Source organism: Elgaria multicarinata, chromosome 23 (assembly GCF_023053635.1).
Source record: "Elgaria multicarinata webbii isolate HBS135686 ecotype San Diego chromosome 23, rElgMul1.1.pri, whole genome shotgun sequence".
Taxonomy (NCBI): Eukaryota; Metazoa; Chordata; class Lepidosauria; order Squamata; family Anguidae; genus Elgaria; species Elgaria multicarinata.
The window spans coordinates 6,531,653-6,551,544 of NC_086193.1; the positions used below are offsets into that span (position 1 = coordinate 6,531,653).

A 19,892-nucleotide genomic window follows, 5' to 3' on the forward strand; every position below is an offset into this window, starting at 1 on the left:
TGCTTGCTAAATAAGATTGCCAAAGGTTGCAGAAGTGGTGCCTTTAGAGACAGGACTTTGGAACAGGTGTCCCCCCGCTCCATAGAACAGGTGGTGCCCCAAATGCAGCAGGGCTGGGTTACTACAGTGGCCCCGTTCAGACAACACGCTAAACCATGCTGCTTAACCACAAAATGGTTAACCATTTTGTGGTTAAGCAGCATGGTTTAGCGTGTTGTCTGAACGGGGCCATTAGGATGTAAGCGAAGTAAACGCGTTACGACCTCGAGAAGGGGCACCCCGTAGGACTATTCAGTCCGGAGTATAAAATTGCCTAAGTGTAACATCTTTTTGGTGCTGTTCTCTGCTCCTTGCCCCTTCCTATAGATCGTGCCCAGACTCTAGATTCCGCCAAATTGATTTGCGGAATTATGCAGAAAAAAAATTATAATCTGGTTTTAATAATAGATGGCTGTTAATTTTGATTTTAGTTTTCATAATTAGTTAGCCACTTTGGGCAATTTCTTTTTCGGAGGAGAAGAGCAGGATATAAATGTTTATATAAACAACATTATTATTATTATTATTATTATTATTATTATTATTATTATTATTATTACTACTACTACTATCCCGCCTTTTGCCCAATACTGGGCCTCAAGGCGGCCTTACAAAATTTAAAACATATACACTTTAATCCTAGGAAAAGAAATGCACACCAAAAAAATCACAATATTAAAACATAAACTTTACAAGTCCTTAGCATAGATGGAGGACCAGATTATTCTCCAAAGGCCTGCTGGAACAAAGAAGTTTTTGCCTGCTTCCGAAAGTCCACCAAGGAGGGAGCCAGCCTAGCTTCCCCGGGAAGAGAGTTCCAAAGTACTGGAGCAACCACCGAGAAGGCCCTCTCCCGTGTTCCCACCAAGTGCGCCTGTGAAGATGGTGGAACTGAAAGAAGAGTCTCTCCAGAAGAACTCAAAGCACGGGCAGGCTCATAAGGCAGAATACAGTCTTTCAGATAACCTGGACCCGAGCCATAGAGGGCTTTATAGGTCATAACCAGCACTTTGAATTGTGCCCGGAAACTGACTGGAAGCCAGGGGAGCTGTTTTAACAGGGGACTTGTCTGCTCCCTGTAACCAGCCCCGGTCAACAGTCTGGCTGCAGCCCTTTGAACCAGCTGGAGTTTCCGAACACTCTTCAAAGGCAGCCCCACGTAGAGCGCGTTACAGTAATCCAATCGGGATGTAACTAAGGCATGTGTCACTGTGGCCCGGTCCGACATCTCTAGGGACGGGCGCAGCGGGCGCACTCGCTTTAACTGTGCAAATGCACTCCGCCAAAACCTGGGCATCCAGGCTCAGAGCTGAATCCAGAAGTACACCCAAGCTGCGGACCTGTGTCCTCAGGGGGAGTGTAACCCCATCCAGCACAAGCCGAATCCCTATTCCCTGATCTGCCTTTCGACTGACCAGGAGCACCTCTGTCTTATCTGGATTAAGCTTCAATTTGTTCGCCCTCATCCAATCCATTACTGCCAACAGACACCGGTTTAGCATAGAAACCGCTTCCTTGGAATTAACAACAACAACAAATAAATAAATAAATAAATAAACATACAAGTAAACATGCATATTCTTAAACATGAGATTAAAATATTATTTTACTCTTGCACTGACACTCCATTCACATTGCATGTTCAGTCAGACCGGAGAAGGAGCTGAACTTTAAGGGGGAATAATTTCAAGAGATTTCGCATGTAGCTGGTGAGAACGCAAAAGCACACACGAAGCAAACCAGAGTAGCAGCCTGCAATACGAACCAGCTACTAGATGGTTCGATTAGTCTTTCGCCCCTATACCCAGGTCGGACGACCGATTTGCACGTCAGGACCGCTACGGACCTCCACCAGAGTTTCCTCTGGCTTCACCCTGCCCAGGCATAGTTCACCATCTTTCGGGTCCTAGCACGCACGCTCACGCTCCACCTCCCCGACGAGGCAGGCGAGGAGATCCCACGTTGCAATACGAACATTTCTAAGAATAACTGGTTGTCAGAGCTCTACATTTTGATTCTTTTAAAATCTATTTTAAAGTCATAGAATCATAGAATCATAGAATAACAGAGTTGGAAGGGGCCTACAAGGCCATCGAGTCCAACCCCCTGCTCAATGCAGGAATCCATCCTAAAGCATCCCGGACAGAAGGTTGTCCAGCTGCCTCTTGAAGGCCTCTAGTGTGGGAGAGCCCACCACCTCCCTAGGTCACTGGTTCCATTGTCGTACTGCTCTAACAGTCAGGAAGTTTTTCCTGATGTCCAGCTGGAATCTGGCTTCCTTTAACTTGAGCCCGTTATTCCGTGTCCTGCACTCTGGGAGGATCGAGAAGAGATCCTGGCCCTCCTCTGTGTGACCACCTTTTAAGTATTTGAAGAGTGCTCTCATGTCTCCCCTCACTCTTCTCTTCTCCAGGCTAAACATGCCCAGTTGATTCAGTCTCTCTTCATAGGGCTTTGTTTCCAGACCCCTGATCATCCTGGTTGCCCTCCTCTGAACACGCTCCAGCTTGTCTGCGTCCTTCTTGAATTGTGGAGCCCAGAACTGGACGCAACACTCTAGATGAGGCCTAACCAGGGCCGAATAGGAACCTCTCTATTCTGTTTTATTCTGTTTTTATTTTATCTTGTACACCGCTCCAAAATTTTCAATGGGGAGCGGTATATAAATATTGTAAATAAATAAATAAATTAAATAATTATGAAAATACCAACAATCAAAGGCAGGTCACCACAATGCCCGTTTTACAAACAGGAAAAAGAGTGATTTAGTTTCCATTGGGGGGGTTCATAAAGAAATCCACAGCAGAATTGCAGCTGAATTAACACACTCCCAAATCCAGCTGTCTGTCCTATAATCTCTTAGAGCAGTGGTTCTCAATTGGTGGTCCGCGGACCCAAGGGCGTCTGTGGCACCATTCACATATTCACCATTCATTTCTGGAGTCCACTGACAACGAATTCCTACCAGAAGGAAAATATAACATCCCTGAGCACCTGCGTGATTTAGCGACTAGCTTCAGAGATTCCTTCCCTGCACCTAATCCTGAAAACTCCTGGAGAAGGAATCCTTTTGAATGTGGTGATGGACAACTAACAACTCTCTCTGCGGAAGAGCGAGATGCACTTGTTGACGTGACTTGTGATGGTTCATTGGAATCATTTTTCAAAGAATATAGACCAGACCAATTCTGGGTGACGGTTTTTCCTGATTATAAGAAGTTAGCTTTGAAACATCTAGTTCCCTTTTGTTCCACATATCTTTGAGAACAAACATTTTCGACATTTTGTTATACGAAGAATAAGCCTAGAAATCGGCTCGAAGTTGATCCAGATTTGAGATTAAAAGTAGGAAATATTAAACCGGATGTGGAAGGGATTGTTCAGGACAAAAAAAAAAAAAAGGCATAATTTCTCCCATCACTTTTAGGTTTAGTAGCTGCTAGACAGGTCACAATTTGTTCAATTGTAAACGAGACGTTAGTCAAATTAAATTCGTCTTTATATTCCTAACTAAAGCATTGTCATTTTTGCGTGGTAATCTCACAAATTGTATAGTCTGTTTTTTAGCATCCCTAAAATCCTTTGCTTATTAGGGGCTACCCCTTATTTTCTCCAAAAAATTGCTTCGCACAGGTAACTACCATAGAGATAACATTTTTTTTTTCAAAAGGAGAGGGTCCATGGCTTGGCATTTGAAAAACAAGGGGTCCACAGTACTTAGCTAATTGGGAACCACTGTCCTAGAGAGCAGAGACCCGACTTCATTGCCAAAGTTCAAATTCACCCCCAAAACTGAAGACACAGAGAGAAAAGAACAACTTCTCTTTTACCAACCTGCCTATACTCTGAGGTTATCAGCAGAGGCCCTTCTCACTTGCCTACCATCAAGGGCAGTTAGATTGCTGAGTTCAAAAACATGGCCTTCTCAACGGTGGCCCTATATCTGTTGAATTAGTTCATCAAGCCCCTTCTTTTCAGATTCTGAGAACCTACCTGATTTCCCTGGCATTAGGCTTCTGGTTTTATTGGAACCTTCTGTTTTTATTTTTTATTGATAATCACTGTTTTTATGGATTTTTACTTTATATATTCTTCCTGATTTTTACTGAATCTACTTTATATGGTTTTTTAAATCTTGTACGCCACATTGAGAGGGTTCCACCTTTAAACACGCCCTAAACTAATTATTTTTAAACGCACCCAGGATTCAGAAACTCTGTTTGAAAATGTACACATCGAATCGGAAGATCGGCATTCGAGTTTCCACTCATGATTTGGGAAGTCAAGCGAGATGAGAATCCAGCCCCAGCACCTCTCTGTTTTCCAGAAGCAGGGAGGTGATTCCAGGCCACAGTGGTTCAGATGATAATTCATAACAGCTGGCTATTGGGAGCTGATCAAAGACAGTTAAAGGCAGAGAAACGCACGAGCCAAGGCAACGCACGGCAGCTCCAAAAATATCTCTGGGATTGTAAAGGACCACGCCCTTGTTCAGGATTCTTAACAGATGGGTCATCTGTTCAAACACACCCCTGATCTAAGAGTTTTGTAGGAACAAACCGATTTCCCCCATTCGTTCCATCACTGTTTTTAAATTTTGCTTTTTATGATCTGCTCCTCCTCAATTACGGGTTAACTACGACATGGGTAGGCAACCATTTTGAACTCGTGGGCATGGTTGGCAATTTAAAAAAACACGTCCTGGGCATCACACCACAAAATGGCGGCCATGGGAGGCATGGCTACTGGCAAACCACAAGTGATCTACCCAAAAGGCTTCCTTCAGCTGGCTTCCCGCTGCCCTTCCTACTCTCACACAGAAGTGACAGAAGTAGATACGGGCGGACAAGCAATGATGAAGCTCACCAAGTTTCTCTGAACATCGGTGTAGCTCACCAAGCTTCTCTGACCATCGGTGTAGCTCATCAAGCTTCTCTGAACAGCGGTGTAGCTCATCAAGCTTCTCTGAACAGCGGTGAAGCTCACCAAGCTTCTCTGAACAGCGGTGAAGCTCACCGAGCTTCTCTGACCATCGATGGAGCTCACCGAGCTTCTCTGACCATCGGTGGAGCTCACCGAGCTTCTCTGACCATCGGTGGAGCTCACCGAGCTTCTCTGACCATCGGTGGAGCTCAACGAGCTTCTCTGACCATCGGTGGAGCTCAACGAGCTTCTCTGACCATCGGTGGAGCTCAACGAGCTTCTCTGACCATCGGTGGAGCTCAACGAGCTTCTCTGACCATCGGTGGAGCTCACCGAGCTTCTCTGACCAGCGGAGGAGCTCACCGAGCTTCTCTGACCATCGGTGGAGCTCACCCAGCTTCTCTGACCATCGGTGGAGCTCAACGAGCTTCTCTGACCATCGGTGGAGCTCAACGAGCTTCTCTGACCATCGGTGGAGCTCAACGAGCTTCTCTGACCAGCGGAGGAGCTCACCGAGCTTCTCTGACCATCGATGGAGCTCAACGAGCTTCTCTGACCATCGGTGGAGCTCAACGAGCTTCTCTGACCAGCGGTGGAGCTCACCGAGCTTCTCTGACCAGCGGTGGAGCTCACCGAGCTTCTCTGACCAGCGGTGGAGCTCAACGAGCTTCTCTGACCATCGGTGGAGCTCAACGAGCTTCTCTGACCATCGGTGGAGCTCACCCAGCTTCTCTGACCATCGGTGGAGCTCAACGAGCTTCTCTGACCATCGGTGGAGCTCAACGAGCTTCTCTGACCATCGGTGGAGCTCAACGAGCTTCTCTGACCATCGGTGGAGCTCAACGAGCTTCTCTGACCATCGGTGGAGCTCAACGAGCTTCTCTGACCATCGGTGGAGCTCACCGAGCTTCTCTGACCATCGGTGGAGCTCACCCAGCTTCTCTGACCATCGCTGAAGCTCACCAAGCTTCTCTGAACAACGATGACGCTCACCAAGCTTCTCTGAACAACGATGACGCTCACCAAGCTTCTCTGAAGCTTGTCTCTCCTTGATTTGCGTTCACATTTGTGATCACTGTTCATTTGGCACGACCCGGAAAACTGCGCGAAACCAACAGCTGTTGGACACAAAATGCGCACAAACATTTCCCCAAATTTGCAGAAATTTCGCCCGTCGTTTTAAAATGGGTGCGTTTCGAGAAAGCTGGGCATTTGGAAAATACGGTGCATTTTTCAAGTACACCTTTTCTGAACGTGAGGATGTCTTTGCGTTCGAGATTGCAAATGGGGCATTTTCAAGTGATTTGAAAAGTGACACAAAATTCTCATACTTCTCTAGACGAAAGTCCCTTTTCCTTTCCCCCCTTCTTTTTCTTGGTGGCTTGGCATGGGTCCTACCTCCTCTACATTAAAGACAAACAGAAGCACACTGGCAGAATAGGTTTCTCCCCCTGACCACAAATAATCACAACTGAATGCATGATTACACCAAGTTCCCTTTTTGTGCTGTTTTACCGCTGTGCATGTGTGCGCCATGAAAACCCTGCATGCAATTCATCTAGATGCAATTACACATGCAATCAGGTCAAGCTGCTGAAAGATAACGCACAAAAACGCACGTGGACATCAGTAGGACGTTGTACAGTAAGGATCTTGCAGCAATCATATCAGTGGTAGGCAACATAGCATCCACTATGGTGCCCCAACCCTCCAACTTCTGAAAAAAGTTTACACATGTTCTTAGTGGCAGCTGCAGTTGGTGAGAAATAGATGTCTGTTGATGCTGAAAACTCACAGAATCAGAGAACCTTGGAATTGTTGTAGATTGCAAGCTGAATATGAGCCAACAGTGCAATATGGCTGCAAGAAAGGAAAATGCTATTTTGGGCTGCATTAATAGAAGTATAGCTTCCAAATCGCGTGAGGTACTGGTTCCTCTCTATTCGGCCCTGGTTAGGCCTCATCTAGAGTATTGTGTTCAGTTCTGGGCTCCACAGTTCAAGAAGGACGCAGACAAGCTGGAGCGTGTTCAGAAGAGGGCAACCAGGATGATCAGAGGTCTGGAAACAAAGCCCTATGAAGAGAGACTGAAAGAACTGGGCATGTTTAGCCTGGAGAAGAGAAGATTGAGGGGAGACATGAGAGCACTCTTCAAATACTTAAAAGGTTGTCACACAGAGGAGGGCCAGGATCTCTTCTCGATCCTCCCAGAGTGCAGGACATGGAATAACGGGCAACTGTTAAAGGAAGCCAGATTCCAGCTGGACATCAGGAAAAACTTCCTGACTGTTAGAGCAGTACGACAATGGAATCAGTTGCCTGGTGAGGTTGTGGGCTCTCCCACACTAGAGGCCTTCAAGAGGCAGCTGGACAACCCTCTGTCAGGGATGCTTTAGGTTGGATTCCTGCATTGAGCAGGGGGTTGGACTCGATGGCCTTGTAGGCCCCTTCCCACTCTGCTATTCTATGATTCTATGATTCTATGATTCTTTCCTGAACATGAAGAACTTTGCAAATTTTGGTAAATTCTTATCAGAAATGAACGGAAACAAAACTCTCACCCATGCACTGTCCAAATTCAATAGATACCGCTAATCCCAGCACGGTGAGGACCACGTTATACCCACTTGCCTTATAGCTGCTAAAATATAGGGGCCTGTCTGAAAAAAAGAGGTGGCCCCCTTAATTAAGCACTAACATGGCTGAATATACAGGAATTCAACCCCAGACTTTGAAGAGCAAATCACTCAAAGCTCTGGGCCTCGATGAACAAATCTGTCAATGTTGGATTCTCCCACGTTTGATTTTTTTAAAAAAAATAAATAAATAAACCTCAAATTCTTTTTGTTCTAAGCATGAACCACTTGGCAAATTTTGATAACTTCTTATCAAAAATGTATGGAATGGAATTCTCACCCATTCCTTATCGTCCTCTCCCTCCAAGGCCTGTCAGAAGCCCTGGTGCTGGGTATTATTATTATTATTATTATTATTATTATTATTATTATTATTATTATTATTTATTGAATTTTTATACCACCCAATAGTCGAAGCTCCGTGGGAGGTTCACAAAAACTAAAACCATTCAAAGTATAAAACACAGTATAAAAACAGGTTTTAACCTATAAAGCCTTCCACGGCTTTGGACCACCATACCTGACGGAACGCCTCTCCCGACATGAACCTACCTGTACACTGCGCTCAACATCTAAGGTCCTCCTCCGAGTGCCTACCCCGAGGGAAACTCGGAGGATGGCAACAAGGGAGAGGGCCTTTTCGGTGGTGGCCCCCCAATTATGGAATTATCTCCCCCAATCAGGCTCGCCTGGCACCAACATTGTTATTTTTTCTGCGCCTGGTTAAGACCTTTTTCTCCTTCCAGGCATTTAACGTAAGTTCGTTGGTTTTTAACGGACCCCAGAACTGTTGTTTTTAAATGGATACCGTGTTGCTTTTATGTGTTTGATGGTTTTAACGTTTTTAATGTTTTTAACGTTTGTAAACCGCCCAGAGAGCTTCGGCTATGGGGCGGTATATAAATGTAATAAATAAATAAATAAATAAAGACTGTCCTCAGCAGAAGCCCTTGCACCAGTTTGGGTGCATTAGGATTAGGGAGGGATCAGCCATGAACTGCAATCCCAGGACAGAGCCTGAAATCCGATCGGCCACTCTGACAACTTTCCCTCCTGCTGGATTAGCCCCAGTACAAAGACGCCATGTGGAGTTAATCCGCTTTCAAGGGCCCAGACCAGATGAAGTGGGTGTGGGGGGATGTGGGGGGAAACGATCCACAGAGCCATTTGGCCAGCCGGTCTGTTGCATTCTTCCGTACTAGCAACCAAAGGTATTGTATGGAAGACGACCGTGAACGTTTAACATCTTGCAATGTTTTGGACAGACAAACAGAAGGAGCGTCTGAAATTCGCCTCGTTCAGATTTTGCACTTTTGAATAGCGACGGCTAAAACTGCCAATTTCAGTTCTTCTCAGTTTCTCATATTAATATTTATTTATTTTTTAAAAGAAATTTGCATGAAAATTCAGGTGCACGTGGTATATTTCTCCAAAAATCTGTGTACGCATTTTTGCCTTACACATTTTTTTGCAAATTGTTTCCTAATACTTCACATTATTTCCTGATACTTCACATCAGGAAAAACGTCCTGACTGTTAGAGCAGTACGGCAATAGAACTAGTGACCTAGGAGGTTGTGGGCTCTCCCACACTAGAGGTGTTCAAGAGGCAGCTGGACAGCCATCTGTCAGGGATGCTTCAGGGTGGATTCCTGCATTGAGCAGGGGTTGGACTGGATGGCCTTATAGGCCCCTTCCAACTCGACTATTCTATGATGGAGGGGAGAGATGATAGCCCTCTTCAAGTCCTTGAAAGGTTGCCACACAGAGGAGGGCCAGGATCCCTTCTCGATTCTCCCAGAGTGCAGGTCATGGAATGAGGGGATCAAGTTACAGGAAGGCAGATTCCGGATGGAGATCAGGAAACACTTCCTGACAGTTAGAGCAGTACAACAAAACATCAGGGAAAATGTCCCGACTGTTAGAGCAGTATGACAATGGAACCAATGACCTAGGGAGGTTGTGGGCTCTCCCACACTAGAGGCAGCTGGACAGCCATCTGTCAGGGATGCTTTAAGGTGGATTCCTGCATTGAGCAGGGGGTTGGACTTGATGGCCCTATAAGACCCTTCCAACTCTACTATTCTATGATTCTCTGATTTTCTCCAACATATCCATGTTTGTACACCTTTTTTAAAAAACTGGAGAAGTCCATTGCAAAATTCGGAGAAGTTGAAATGTCAAACTGAGTTTCTATTTGCACTGTGCTTTGAAAGTGTGACATTGGGTAAGTTGGCATTAAAATGCGAACTAAATGAATTTCTCCTTCATTCTTAGTTCTGAATCATTTGGTCTTATTTCCAAAGTGGGACTGGTGCGTTAGGAATCGTTCCTTGTTTGATTGCTTAATCCTGAATTTTGTTCAGAGTGCAATGCATGCCAGCTTTACCACTGCTTTCATAGAATTGTAGAGTTGGAAGGGGCCTATAAGGCCATCGAGTCCAACCCCCTGCTCAATGCAGGAATCCACCTTAAAGCATACCTGACAGAAGGTGGTCCAGCTGCCTTTTGGAGGCCTCTAGTGTGGGAGAGCCCACAACCTCCTTGGGTAACTGGTTCCATTGTTGTACTGCTCTAACAGTCAAAAAGTTTTTCCTGATGTCCAGCCGGAATCTGGCTTCCTGTAACTTCAGCCTGTTATTCCGTGTCCTGCGCTCTGGGATGATCGAGAAGTGATCCTGTACACTAACGTCCTGTCCCACACTCCCCCATGCATCTGTGCTTTGACTAAAACACTGCAAAATAGTTAATCTTGATGTGATCATACATACAGCTGAATCAAGATTGCTTTTGTGTGGTGTTTTACTGACGCTCAGAAGCAGCCGTGTGCATCAGCAAAACACAGCATGAAAAGGAATCATATGAACAACCAATTGTGCAAAGTTTTGGGTTTTTTGCAGTGTTCTATTGAGACCTCAGTAATGTAGAAGCAAACACATGAAAGGAGCCAAAAGCTGCTGCTGTCTGCATGCGCTCTAATTCCAGGAATTAATATTAAAAATTCAGAATATCAGAGAAGTGGAATACAAGGCGAAGTAAAGCAAAACAACAGAATCAGAGAGAACCTCTCTGACTACTCTTGAGTTGACAGTTCAAATGATGGGACGCATCCGTACAAAAAGCACAAAATTGTGGACACTTTTCGACATTTTCAGGTTTTGCAACTTTGCATGCTTATAGAAAATGTTCGGTTTCAAACATTTATATATCAATTGAAAGAGAATTTAATGCTGAATTCAATACAAAAACACAAACAGCAGAATGCAAATATCTGCAGTACAAAAAAAAAAGTTATGTTTACTTTAGTCTAAAAACCAACCCAGGTGTGATTGGGTGAAGAGCGGATTGGAATTGCAAACCCTACTGGCCAATCACAGTCCTTGTTCTGTGGACCAATCACGTGTCAGTAGCTGCGATACTTCATGTGTCAAGTTGGGGAACGCCGGTTTTGCGGTTTATTCTTTAGCTGAAGCGCAATTGGAGATTGTGTGAATATTTGAAGTATTTCTCAAATTAAAAGTGTACGTACGTCCATCCTAAATAGGGCAATGGCACCAAAGAAAAGAGTTGATTGGACACCCAGGAAAAGAAGCTGGGTTGTTGTATTACGCGAATCAGGTCTTTCAGTTGAGATATAAACATTGGAATTTCGTGAAACCGAACATTTTCTATAAGCAGCAAAGTGGCAAAACGGGAAAATTTCAAAAAGTGTCCGCCATTTTGGCCCCCGCTGTAGGCCTGTCAGGTGATGCTGAGATCCGTGTGAAGATGTGCTACAGGGCTGAGGCCCTGAACTTCAAGTGGCAGCTTCTCTGTGAAGGACCTTCATGGCCTGGGCTCACTCCAACCACAGGACTGGTCACTGGATTCTTCTGGATAGGAAGGAGTCTAAAAGGGCTTCCTGTGTTAGTTAAACCTTGCTTGAGCTTTGCCAAGGACCTGCAGTTTTGGTTATTCTTCTGTCCTGACCTCCTGCCCCCTGGTTCTTCACTATCTATACAGGGATAACCTGGCTTCAGTTGTCCATGCTCTGGAAACCTCCGAGTTAGATTACTGCAATGCTCTCTGCGTAGGGCTCCCTTTGAAGACGGTTCGGAAGCTGCAGCTAGTGCAAAATGCAGCGGCCAGATTGATTTCAGGAACCAGAAGGTTCAACCATAACACCTGCTCTGGTCCACTTGCACTGGCTGCCTGTATGTTTCCGAGCCCAATTCAAGGTGCTGGTTTTGACCTATAAAGCCGTACACGGCTTGGGACCACAATACCTGATGGAACGCCTCTCCCGAAGTGAATATATCCGGTCAGTACGTTCAACATCTAAGGTCCTCCTCCGGGTGCCTACTCCGAGAGAGGCTCGGAGTGTGGATACGAGGGACAGGGCCTTTTCGGTGGTGGCCCCCAGACTATGGAATGATCTCCCTGACGAGGCTCGCCTGGCACCAACGCTGCTATCTTTCCGGCGCCAGTTTAAGACTTTCCTCTTTGCCCAGGCATATGGCGGCACATCTTAATCACCCACATGTTTAGTTTTTTAAACGGTTTTTAATGCTTTATGTGGGTATGTTCTGTGTTTTAGAATTTTAAATTTTGTATACTAGTTTTTATCTTAATTTTAGAATTTCTGTAAACCGCCCAGAGAGCCCTGGCTATGGGAGCGGTATATAAGTGCAATAAATAAAAATAATAAATAAATAAATAAATATAATCCTGACTATTGCTTTCTTGAGTGGCTCTTCGCTCCCTACAGGCCAGCCCTGACAGGGCCCAACTCACCCAGTGGGAACAAAATTACACGACCAGAGCATCTCTGCAGATGATGCTACAATCCAAATTGTATTTTCCATTATTACTATTATTATTATTTATTACATTTATATACCGCCCCATAGCCAAAGCTCTCTGGGCGGTTTGCAAAGGTGAAAAACAGTGAACACTAAAAAGAAATATACAAAATTTAAAACCACAAAAAGCGGGATCTAAATGTTTTAAATAAATAAAATAGATAAATAAATAAATAAATAAATAAAATACAAACAAAAACAGACAACATCCATTTAAAAACAACTATTCTGGGGTCCATTAAAAACAAACGTAACATTGTTAAATGCTGTTAAAATGCCTGGGAGAAGAGAAAAGTCTTGACCTGGTGCCGAAAAGATAACAATGTTGGCGCCAGGCGAGCCTCATCGGGAAGATCATTCCACAATTGGGGGGCCACCACTGAAAAGGCCCTCTCCCTTGTTGCCATCCTCCGAGCTTCCCTCGGAGTAGGCACTCGGAGGAGGACCTTAGATGTTGAGTGCAGTGTACTGGGTAGGTTCATGTCAGTAGAGGCGTTCCATCAGGTATGGCGGTCCCAACCCATGTGTCCCGTTGTAAACCGCCCAGAGAGCTTCGGCTACACTCCTTTCACAGCCTCAAAACAGCACTTTTTCAATGAAGGAAGCCACTACCAATCTCCAAGAAAATGTAGAACTCTCTTATTCGGAGTCAGGCTCCTGGTCCATCTAGCTCAGTACCATGGACTCCGATGGACTCCAAAACCTCAGGCAGAGGAGGGCTTTCCTAGTGTCAGCTCCAGGTTTTGGAGGGGCTTTGGACAAGACATAGAATCACAGAATCATAGAATAGCAGAGTTGGAAGGGGCCTACAAGGCCATCGAGTCCAACCCCCTGCTCAATGCAGGAATCCACCCTAAAGCATCCCTGACAGATGGTTGTCCAGCTGCCTCTTGAAGGCCTCAAGTGTGGGAGAGCCCACAACCTCCCTAGGTAACTGGTTCCATTGTCGTACTGTTCTAACAGTCAGGAAGTTTTTCCTGATGGCCAGCTGGAATCTGGCTTCCTGTAACTTGAGCCCGTTATTCCGTGTCCTGCACTCTGGGAGGATCGAGAAGAGATCCTGGCCCTCCTCTGTGTGACAACCTTTCAAGTATTTGAAGAGTGCTATCATGTCTCTCCTCCATCTTCTCTTCTCCAGGCTAAACATGCCCAGTTCTTTCAGTCTCTCTTCATAGGGCTTTGTTTCTAGACCTCTGATCATCCTGGGGCCCCTTCCTCCGTGGGTCTCCATCCTAAACACCAGGAAGCCAGATTCCAGCTGGACATCAGGAAAAGCATCCTGACTGTTAGAGCAGTACGACAATGGAACCAATGACCTAGGGAGGTTGTGGGCTCTCCCGCACTAGAGGCATTCAAGAGGCAGCTGGACAACCATCTGTCAGGGATGCTTTAGGGTGGATTCCTGCATTGAGCAGGGGGTTGACAGGGAGCAAGGAGGCTGTGCCATTGTCAGAGTGGCAGGCAGGTAAACAAGCAGGCTGCAGTGGGGAAGAGGAGGGGTCTCTTGTCAGTGGGTCCCTGCTGGGGTGTGGGTCCTTTGGAGGTGCTCAGCCGTGCCAAACTTCAATACCAACCCTGTTTCCTGATCTGGGAAGACCTGAGTCCAAAATTCTGCCCAGCTATAAAACTGAGTGACCTTCCACGTTAGCCTCACAAGGCGGTTGTGAGAATTAACCAGGAGGGGGGGGGGTGGAACTATGCCCATTGCCCTCAGCTCCTTGAAAGAAGAGTGGGGTAAAAATAGTAAACTACAATAATAATAAATTTGATTCCAATAATAATAAAAGCCACAAGTGCGTCCTAATATAAAGAGGGCAGATCTGAGTGTCTACAAAAGGAAGCCAGATTCCAGCTGGACATCAGGAAAAACTTCCTGACTGTTAGAGCAGTACGACAATGGAACCAGTTGCCTGGTGAGGTTGTGGCCTCTCCCACACTAGAGGCCTTCAAGAGGCAGCTGGACAACCATCTGTCAGGGATGCTTTAGGGTGGATTCCTGCATTGACCGGGGGGTTGGACTCGATGGCCTTGTAGGCCCCTTCCAACTCTGCTATTCTATGATTCTATGATTCTATGAAGGCTTCGGTTTGAGGATCACCTCTCACCTTTACTTATTAGGTAGTCTAAAGAAAGCCACTGCCTCTGCCTCAGTCTTCCCGGTCTGCATTGTGGGCATAATAATATATTGACCTACCTTACAAGGTTGTTGTTACTGGCAAGGAAGTGTACATAAAGCACTACATTGATGATGATGATGATTCAAGAGGCAGCTGGACAACCATCTGTCAGGGATGCTTTAGGGTGGATTCCTGCATTGAGCAGGGGGTTGGACTCGATGGCCTTGTAGGCCCCTTCCAACTCTGCTATTCTATGATTCTATGATTCTATGATGATGATGATGCTATTATTTCACAAGCGTAGCTTTTAAATTCACACAGCAACATTTTAACCTAAGTGGGCTCCCTTCTCCAGAAAAGCCATGAATGCTTTAACGCTCGAGGTTAATTTCTGATGCTTAAGCAGACCTAGAACTCTCACACAGAACCCCTTACCCAATAATCATAGAAGGGTGAGAACTGTCTCTAACTCAGCCGGAAAGGAAAGGCGTTCTGCATATGCTCAAACGATTCTGCCTTTGCACAATTTCCAGCACTGAATACAGATCTCAGGTTTAAATGCTGGACGTAACTTTCAAAATTTTACATTACTAAAGGCCGAGGAACTCTCGCCGTTTCCAGGGCTTTGGCAGGGTGCGGGAGAAGAACACAACGTTGTAAATTAATTTCTGATATTGGCTCTGCCGAGAAGCAATTGTCTATTTTTCTTCAAAACACACACACGTCAAGATCGGAGTGACACAGACCAGCAAATCACAGGGGGAAGCAAATCTATCAGGGAATACAATTGCCCCGCCAGGCTGCTGCACCGTTCCGGGCAAAAGCCACGATCCGTCTTCTTGTAGCGGAACCCGTACCCTCACTGCCCTTACTCACCCTTTGCGTGTCCATCTGTCACCCACTCACTCCCGTCCCGCAAAAACAGCCGTTACCAGGAGGTGAAAATCCAGGCCACTACGAAAGTAGCAACTCACTCACCAGGATAAAAATAGCCCCGGGTCTTTTCCCGCAAGGGAGGGAGCTGGCCGCTTTCAGAGGCGATTGGTTGTCAGAAGACCACAAATCACCGGGTCCTAGGTCTTGCGGAGGTGAAAAGTTCACATCCCCGCCCCAAGAAGAAAGGAAGGAAGGAGAAAAATTTTAAAAAAAACAAATCGGAAGGAAAGACAGATCAGAGAGAGCGGGGAGGACAGAGAGACCGGGCAGGACAGCTCAAGACGTTTTGCTGCCTGCGGCAAAGACGAAATTGTCACCCTCTTGAATCTTACTTTGGTCCAAATCAAACACTATTTTTATTTATTTATTTATTTATTGCATTTTTATACCACCCGATAGCCAAAGCTCTCTGGGCAGTTCACAAAAATTAAAACCGTGAAAAGCACAACGAAACAACCCACCGTCTAAAAACACAAATACAGGATAAAAAAGCACAACCAGGATAAAACCATGCAGCAGAAATTGATAAAGATTAAAATGCGGAATTAAAACAGCAAAGTTTAAATTTAAGTTAAAGTAGGCGTTAAAATACTGAGAAAATTAAAAGGTCTTCAGCTGGCGACGGAAGGAATACAGTGTAGGTGCCAAGCGAACCTCTCTGGGGAGCTCGTTCCACAGCCGGGGTGCCACAGCAGAGAAGGCCCTGCTCTTGGTAGCCACCTGCCTCACTTCCTTTGACAGGGGCTCACGGAGAAGGACCCCTACGGATGATCTTAAGGTCCGGGCAGGTACATATGGGAGGAGGCGTTCCTTCAAATAACCTGGCCCCAAGCCGTTAGGGCTTTGAATGTTAGTACCAGCACTTTGAATCGGGCCCGGACCTGGACTGGCAGCCAATGAAGTTATAGAAGGACTGGCGTGATGTGGTCTCACTGGCCTGTCCCTGTTAGTAAAAGGGCTGCCCTATTTGTACCAGCTGAAGCTTCCGGACCATTTTCAAAGGCAGCCCCACGTATAACGCATTGCAGTAATCCAAACTAGAGGTTATCAGAGCATGGATAACTGTGTATGTAACAGTTTTTTATCGTTACTCTAGAATAGGCTCAGGGGCCCTGATCTGGATCGAGACCTTAGCACGGGGTGGGGTGGGATAGGAGAGCTTTGAAGAGCTATATAGGGGGCTTGGCACCCACACTAAAGTAAAAATGAAAATAAGGTATAGCTAATAGGCACACATATAACCTAATGACCCCGTTCAGACAACACACTAAACCATGCTGCTTAAGCAAAAAATGGCTAACGGAATGCTTAACCATGGTTTACAGCAGTGGTTCCCAAACTTTTTCAGGTCACCGCCCCCTTGGTTCCACAAACTCATGCCCAGTGCTCCCTACCCTACAAAAATCATTATTCAGAATAGCGGTTTTCAACGACCCACTAAGGAAGATAATAACAACAAAATTCAAAACAGTAACAATTAATTGAATATTTATTCAAAATCCAATTAATTTTTTTTAGTTTATTCAATTAAACGTAATTGATGAACTTGATCCAGTGATATCATCTTTTCAAAGTCTGATAGTCATTTAGCAAGAATATTAGATATCCCATTTAGTAACTAGGGTAGAGTACCTCACTATTCTGTAAATTCTTAATGTGATGGATGGGCTTGATGAAGTGATACCAGTTTCCCAATGTCTGGTTTAAAGTCATTTAACATGAGTCTTAAACCACCACGTTTAGTAATCTGGAGTCGATTTCTTTGCTTGGAGAGAAGTAGGCAGACCACACTAAAACCACATTCCACCAAATATGATGTTGGAAATGCAACCAGGAGCTTCTGAACCACTCTCTATAGTGCAGGACAGCGATCAGAAATTTCCTTCTGTAACCAAAACTCCTGGTACAATTTCTTAAACTTTGGCTACAGCTCAATGTCATTTTGTAGCTCAATTGGCCCCTTTAAATGGGAAGCACCCGCCGCAGGCTTGCCGAGGGAGGGAGGGAAAAGAGAGCGAGCGCCTCTGTTTTGCAGCCGGCATGGCGGGGCACACCAAGCAGGGTATGTCTCTTCATTAGCATTTTGGTGCTTTTGAAACATTTCAATTCACCGTTAAAAGGACTCTTCTTAAACGGTATTAATACATGTGTGGATTCTTCCCCTATATGGCTTGGGACCGAACTACCTTCTTCCATAAAAATGTCCCTGGGTTTTAAGACTTTCTGGAGAGGCGCTTCTCGGAAAAGACCACCTCAAGTCCCCCCCTGCCGCCCCCTTGCCTCTTAACGCCCCCCTATGCAATCGCCCCGCCCCCAAGGGGGCAGTACTGCCCACTTTGGGAACCACAGGTTTATGGTGTCGTCTGACACACGTTTTCCCTAACCATCTGTTGTCTGAAAGGATTCCGCATCTGGTTAACGTTAACCACAGCTGAACATGTTTAAGCTAACTACCGAGCCCAGAGTGTCGTCTGAACCAGGCCAAAGTCTGTTTTGGTCCTTGAACACTGGCAATAGGATCACACCCTCTCCTGCATGTGAGGGCAGTTTAGAGGATGCAGGATTCATGGGCGATTCATGCAGCTCTAACCTCTAAGAATCATAGAATCATAGAATAGTAGAGTTGGAAGGGATCTATAAGGCCATCAAGTCCAACCCCCTGCTCAGTGCAGGAATCCACCCTAAAGCATCCCTGACAGATGGTTGTCCAGCTGCCTCTTGAAGGCCTCTAGTGTGGGAGAGCCCACCACCTCCCTAGGTAACTGATTCCATTGTCATACTGCTCTAACAGTCAGGAAGTTTTTCCTGATGTCCAGCTGGAATCTGGCTTCAACTTGAGCCCGTTATTCTGTGTCCTGCACTCTGGGATGATCAAGAAGAGATCCTTGCCCTCCTCTGTGTGACAACCTTTTAAGTATTTGAAGAGTACTAACCATTTGCTGCAAAAGGGTTAGCGGCCTAACCGTGGCTTAGTGTGTTGTCTGAACGGCTGCATCAGGTGTAGTTGAAGTCTTTGATCACTCCCAGTGCAGAGATCTGGCAGAATGACTTGGGCCCTTTCTACCCCTAAGGATTATCCCAGGGAAATGGAGGGATAGAATCATAGAATAGTAGAGTTGGCAGGGGCCTCTAAGGCCATCCAGTCGAACCCCCTGCTCAATGCAGGAATCCACCCTAAAGCATCCCTGACAGATGGTTGTCCAGCTGCCTCTTGAAGGCCTCTAGCGTGGGAGAGCCCACAACCTCCTTAGGTCACTGGTTCCATTGTCGTACTGCTCTAACAGTCAGGAAGTTTTTCCTGATGTCCAGCCGGAATCTGGCTTCCTGTCACTTGAGCCCGTTAAGACTTGAGATGGCACTTGATTATGATGAACTCAAGTCAGAGTCACCATCTGCCACCGAATCCACAAAACGTCATCAAGGAAAATTTGCTGCGATGTTTCAAGGACAACATTCTCAGTAAGAACCATCACCCTTCGACAGAGAATCTTGAAGAATGGATCGGTATATTTATGAGCTGGGAGTTCTATTACTGGGCAGGGCTGGGGAGTGTTTCGTAGGCCAGAGTTTTCCGTGGTCTTATTCTGGAAGGCCACCTCGAAAGCTCTCAATTTTTGGTAAAATTATTTCTATTAGGTCAAATTCTTGAGCTCAATGTGGGGACAGTATTAACAGGTTTGGCAAACAATACTTCTGTTTTTGTTTCTGCTTGACGGCTCCTAATGGAAATTCTTGTATTTGGTGCAATTTTTTTTACAAATTTGTTTAAAAATTTGTTTACATTTTTTACCACTGATGAAGACCACGTGGATCAAAACACGTTTGGGTTAGTTGTATGTTTGTGGACTATTTAGTTTAAATTTTGTGTATATATTTATTTAATGATTAAATATATTTTCTATGGATATAGGAATTTATTCTAGTATGTATAGCTCCATTTGAATTTTGAACGTTGTTTCATATTTATTTTATTTATTCATTCATTTATTTATTGCATTTCTACACCGCGTAATAGCCAAAGCTCTCTGGGCGGTTCACAAAATTAAGACCATTCAAAGCACTCTTCAAATACTTAAAAGGTTGTCACACAGAGAAGGGACAGGATCTCTTCTCGATCCTCCCAGAGTGCAGGACATGGAATAACGGGCTGAAGTTAAAGGAAGCCGGATTCCAGCTGGACATCAGGAAAAACTCCCTGACTGTTAGAGCGGTATGACAATGGAACCAGTGACCTAGGGAGGTTGTGGGCTCTCCCACACTAGAGGCCTTCAAGAGGCAGCTGGACAAGCATCTGTCAGGGATGCTTTTGGGTGGATTCCTGCACTGAGCAGGGGGTTGGACTCGATTGCCTTGTAGGCCCCTTCCAACTCTGCTATTCTATGATTCTATGTTTCTATGATT

At 45.4% G+C, this 19,892-nt stretch overlaps 1 protein-coding gene across 4 annotated transcripts in view; it reads right to left on the minus strand.

The window, feature by feature from the left end:
- NFIC (nuclear factor I C) overlaps window positions 1-19,892 on the minus strand; it is a 163,383-nt gene that overhangs the window by 115,197 nt on the left and 28,294 nt on the right. Inside the window, exon 1 of one of the 4 annotated variants that reach the window (XM_063147194.1) lies at window positions 15,432-15,463. The exons of the other annotated variants lie outside the window; for them this stretch is intronic. Within the exon in view, the coding sequence (XP_063003264.1) occupies window positions 15,432-15,446 (15 nt within the window). The 5' untranslated portion in view covers window positions 15,447-15,463. Of the gene's footprint in view, window positions 1-15,431; window positions 15,464-19,892 lie in introns of those variants that run through there. 4 annotated transcript variants of the gene reach the window in all.